Source organism: Olea europaea, unplaced genomic scaffold (genome assembly GCF_002742605.1).
Source record: "Olea europaea var. sylvestris unplaced genomic scaffold, O_europaea_v1 scaffold1060, whole genome shotgun sequence".
NCBI classification, from domain to species: domain Eukaryota; kingdom Viridiplantae; phylum Streptophyta; class Magnoliopsida; order Lamiales; family Oleaceae; genus Olea; species Olea europaea.
The window spans coordinates 15,516-19,742 of record NW_019227948.1 but is presented as its reverse complement, the minus strand read 5'-3'; the positions used below and the strand labels follow the sequence as shown (position 1 = coordinate 19,742).

At 40.5% G+C, this 4,227-nt stretch overlaps 2 protein-coding genes across 2 annotated transcripts; both read right to left on the bottom strand.

Moving 5' to 3' along the window:
• Nucleotides 1-1,087: 1,087 nt before the first annotated feature.
• Nucleotides 1,088-2,204, bottom strand: LOC111372983 (formin-like protein 5). The gene is made up of 3 exons (XM_022995423.1): nucleotides 2,033-2,204; nucleotides 1,763-1,939; nucleotides 1,088-1,521 (listed from the first exon to the last, which is right to left on the bottom strand). The coding sequence occupies exons 1-3, from the start codon at nucleotides 2,202-2,204 to the stop codon at nucleotides 1,088-1,090; spliced, it is 783 nt and encodes a 260-aa protein (XP_022851191.1).
• LOC111372989 (60S ribosomal protein L27-3-like) lies at nucleotides 2,157-2,933 on the bottom strand. The gene has a single exon (XM_022995428.1). It carries the CDS (start codon nucleotides 2,819-2,821, stop codon nucleotides 2,414-2,416), a length of 408 nt encoding a protein of 135 aa, XP_022851196.1. The 5' UTR covers nucleotides 2,822-2,933; the 3' UTR covers nucleotides 2,157-2,413.
• Nucleotides 2,934-4,227: the final 1,294 nt, after the last annotated feature.

The window sequence follows — 4,227 nt, the reverse complement described above, 5'->3', positions numbered from 1 at the left end:
ACAATCAACTTCTTTATCCAATCTTCTCTCTCCACATTATATTATATAATCCATTATGCACATTTTTTATGTACAAGTAAAAAAATCCTCTTAAGAAACGGGTAAATAGATGTATTGGGGTTCTGTATACTTGAATAATCACTCAATGAAGCACAAATCATTATGTTCAACATTGAGTTCTTAAAAGGTTGAACCCCAACCTTAAGGGTCCCCCACCGCCCTGTCCCTGAAGCATCGTAAGAGAGGTTAATCGCGAGATGTGCCTCACCAGGTCAAGGAACAAGAACTGCCTATACACTGGTGCCCACAAAAAGTCTCAATCCATGTTTCAGGAATCGAACCCTCACACTGCGACTACCAGCAAGGTTGAGTATATTTACTCTTGTCCTTTGCACCACTGAGATATGCCTCGAAAGGCGCTCAACATTGAGTTCTTAATAGCCCCGAAGAAGATGTGTAGCAAAATTACAGTTTTTTATTTTAACTCTTTTAACATGAAAAAAAGGGTCGGATATCTCCTACTGATATTTCAATATATCTAAATACAGTAACCATCGACTGGACAAGAAAAACTCTCCAATCATCAAGATTCTAAGAAACAATATCCAGACCCCAAGAGCACTAGTTTCAGATTGCAAAGTACAGCGCATGAGGCGCGTATGCAAACCGGTTCAAGGTTTCAGCATATTTTATTTTCCAGGATTTATCGTACAGACTTCAGATTTTTCTAACCAACGCTTTCAAGTCATACAGTTGTCACTGTTACGAATATGGAAAGGTCCTATTTCATGACAAATTCAATTTTAACATAAATAATTCTCCATATAGAAAAGCAGGTAGAATTATGTGCACATTTCCTCGTGCAAACACACAATTCAAGCGACATGCTGATGAACAGAGCAAATGAAGTTATCCAAAACAATTATGAGAAGAATTTGGTTATTGGCATCTTCAAAACAATCGTGGGAATAATATTGCAGTTGTTACACGCATGAGAAAAGTTAATGCAGTATTTGGCAGAACAACATTAATAATAAGAAGAAGAAGAAGAAGAATAAGATTGCAGTTGTTACATGCAAAAGAAAAGTTAATGCAGTATTTGGCAGCACAACATTAATAAAGAAGCAGCAGCAGCAACAGGAATAGGAGTAGGAGTAGGAGCAGGAGCAGCAGTAGTTGTAGGAGGAGGAGTAGGAGTTGGAGTAGGAGGAGGAGTAGGATCAATCCAAGGCAAGCAAGCCCTAGTAGTAGGAGTAGGAGGAGGAGGAGGATCAATCCAAGGCAAGCAAGCCCTAGTAGTAGGAGTAGGAGGAGGAGGAGGATCAATCCAAGGCAAGCAAGCCCTAGTAGTAGGAGTAGGAGGAGGAGGAGGATCAATCCAAGGCAAGCAAGCCCTAGTAGTAGGAGTAGGAGGAGGAGGAGGATCAATCCAAGGCAAGCAAGCCCTAGCGGAGATCCCAGCACAAAACCTGTGAATGTGACGTAGGGTGAGTACGCCTAAGAAAGCCTTTATATTATGCCCTTCACCGTAGAGGACCAGACAGTTGATATTGAAATTCCAGATACAAAATTCCCGGGTTTCCTTCGCCAATCAAGTGCTGGCTGTGCTACTGATTGATTCCAGACCAGTTTGACCGAACTAATTGGCAAGATATCCTTGCTTCATCCGAGAATGACCGAATAGTTCAAGGAAGGGCACACCTCCGCAATCGTACTTTTCTCTAAGCTCGAATAAAATTGCTCGAAAGGCTCTTCACAGAACCAGAAGGCGTGCTCGAGGAAGAAAAGAGAGGGCTAATAGGAGTAGGAGGACTAGTAGAAGTCGTAGGAGGAGGAGGAGGATCAATCCAAGGCAAGCAAGCCCTAGTGGAGATCCCCGCACAAAACCTCTGAATGTGACGTAGGGTGAGTACGCCTAAGAAAGCCTTTATATTATGCCCTTCACCGTAGAGGACCAACAGTTGATATTGAAATTCCAGATACAAAATTCCCGGGTTTCCTTCTCCAGTCAAGTGCTGGCCGTACTACTGACTGATGCCAGACCAGTTTGACGGGGGAAAAATAGAACGGAGAAACAAGCAAAGCGAATTCCAATGATCCGAGATCTGCGGATGGCGCATTGAGCTAAGCAGCAGAAATGAGAGCCGATAAAATCGTTTAATAATCAATATGGATACAATCATCCAAAACAAGAACAAATTCATAACCACGGAATCAATTCGAACCTGATCAATGTATTTCACCAACTACATGAATTATAATGTATTAAAAAACAATTTAAAAATGGATAATATTTATAACCAAAATCAGCTCAATCAAAACCAACAGTTAAAATATCTAGCAATAAAATTTAAATCAAACACAGTAAATCTTCCAAATAACAAAAAACACAATATCTTATCATTTTTCCACCTCAGAATCTGAGTTTAGAGAAAAACCATCGATTCTTGCCAGTCTTGAACCTCTCTTCCAATCGGGCTTTGATCTCCTTACAGGCCGTCACCTTCTTGTCACGTGAGAAGAGCGATTCAGCAGCGACGATGTCCTTGAGGTCGACATCTAGCGTATAGCGCGTAGGCATGATGTGGTTATAGTTGACGACTTTGACAAAAGCCTTCACGCGCGACTTCTTGGCCTGCTTCTTGGCGGAGTCCTTGCGGATGACCTTGCTAGGGTACTTGGCAATACCGGCGACCAGGCAATGACCGTAGGGGCGGTCGCGGGTGCCGTCATCGAAGTTCTTCACGATGGTGGCTTTGTGGCCGGCAAACCGCCCCTGCAGGAGGACCACTGCCTTGTTCTGTTTCAAAAACTTCACCATTTTCGTTGAGCTCCGTGCGCGCGCGGGTGGATTAGGGTTTTGTGCTGGTTTCTTTTATGTAGTATACGGTGATGAAGGTTGTACGGGGGTAAAGCCCTAGGTTGTGTAGAGGAACTGGTTCCAGTGGGCCTTGGAGTCGGCCCATTATATTTTTGGTCCTCTTTAGACAATAGAAAGTGGGAAGGACAGGGAATCCTACTATAAAAATCTACATTTCAAACATCATATCCAAATAAGGACGTCAAAAGGGTCGAGCCGACAGCTCGTTAAAATAGAGCTCGTGGACGATTTAGGATCGTAAAATCACGAGCCTGAGCACGAACCGAGCGGACTTCGTCGAGAGGCGAGCCCACGAGCGGCTTGTTTAAACGAGCCAGGCTCGTGACGAGCCACGAGCTGCTCAAAGTTGAGTGACCGTTTGATCACTGAAATATTTTAGTGACCGAAAAAAGTGATCATTTTCGTCATTGAAAAAGTCACTGATTTATTTTTTTCCTTCTATTATAAATACACAAAAAGTGACCGTTTTGGTCACTTTTTTCAGTGACCGAAAAGAGTGACCGTTTTGGTGACCGAAAAAAGTGACTGTTTCTGTCACTGAAATTTTTTAATGACCCAATGATCACTGATTTATTTTTTTTCTTTTATTATAAATACCCCCTTAATTCCCTATTTTTTTTCATATCAATAATCTCCTCATTCTCACTTCTCATTTATCAACTCTCTCAACTCTATTTTATTATATCAATTATCGAGTTTTTACTCTCTCGTACTGTTGTGCAAAATATACAATACCGATTCATTTTTTACAATTTATTCAGTTACATTTTCAATTCATCAAATTCTCAATTCTCACTACAATTATGTGCTTGTTTGGTAGGGATTTTGTTAATTGATTTTTTGATCATTAGAGATAAAGTGAGTCCTACTTATGATAAAAGAATTTAGAAAATGACGGCTGGAATAGTGAAATAACGATTAAAAAATTAATTTTAATTAGGTTTTAAGCTGTACCAAACATGCTCTATATTTTTACTAGTTATTATATTTGGATTTCATCATAAACAATCAAACAAATGGATTAACTCTGATTTGTTGAGAGCTTATTCGATACAAGATGTGGGTCACATGGCGAATTGCCTAGGACGCCGCAAAGTCAATTTCCAAATGAATTTATCAATCTAAATGACGTACCCATACCTGAAGATGTTCACATTTACGATCATGGAAGTCACAATCCAATTGATTTGGATAATATTAACGTTCCCAAAGTGGAACATAGAGATGAAGATGTCGAATTAACATCCCAGATGGGAGAGGAAAGCGAAAGCGCAAAAACCAAACAAAATGTTGGGATCACTTTAAGTTGATTTCAAAGAAAAAAGTCGTTGATAACCTTGCAGAAT

Bases quoted from the DNA above. Each gene is read 5' to 3' on its own strand.
- LOC111372983 (XM_022995423.1), bottom strand. From the start codon at position 2,204: ATGAATTTGTTCTTGTTTTGGATGATTGTATCCATATTGATTATTAAA. The intron at 1,940-2,032 runs GTCAGTAGTACG...TCTACGGTGAAG, and splicing joins GTCAAACTGGTCTGGCATCA to GGCATAATATAAAGGCTTTC. The intron at 1,522-1,762 runs GTTCTGTGAAGA...TCTACGGTGAAG, and splicing joins TTCCTCGAGCACGCCTTCTG to GGCATAATATAAAGGCTTTC.
- LOC111372989 (XM_022995428.1), bottom strand. From the start codon at position 2,821: ATGGTGAAGTTTTTGAAACAGAACAAGGCAGTGGTCCTCCTGCAGGGG.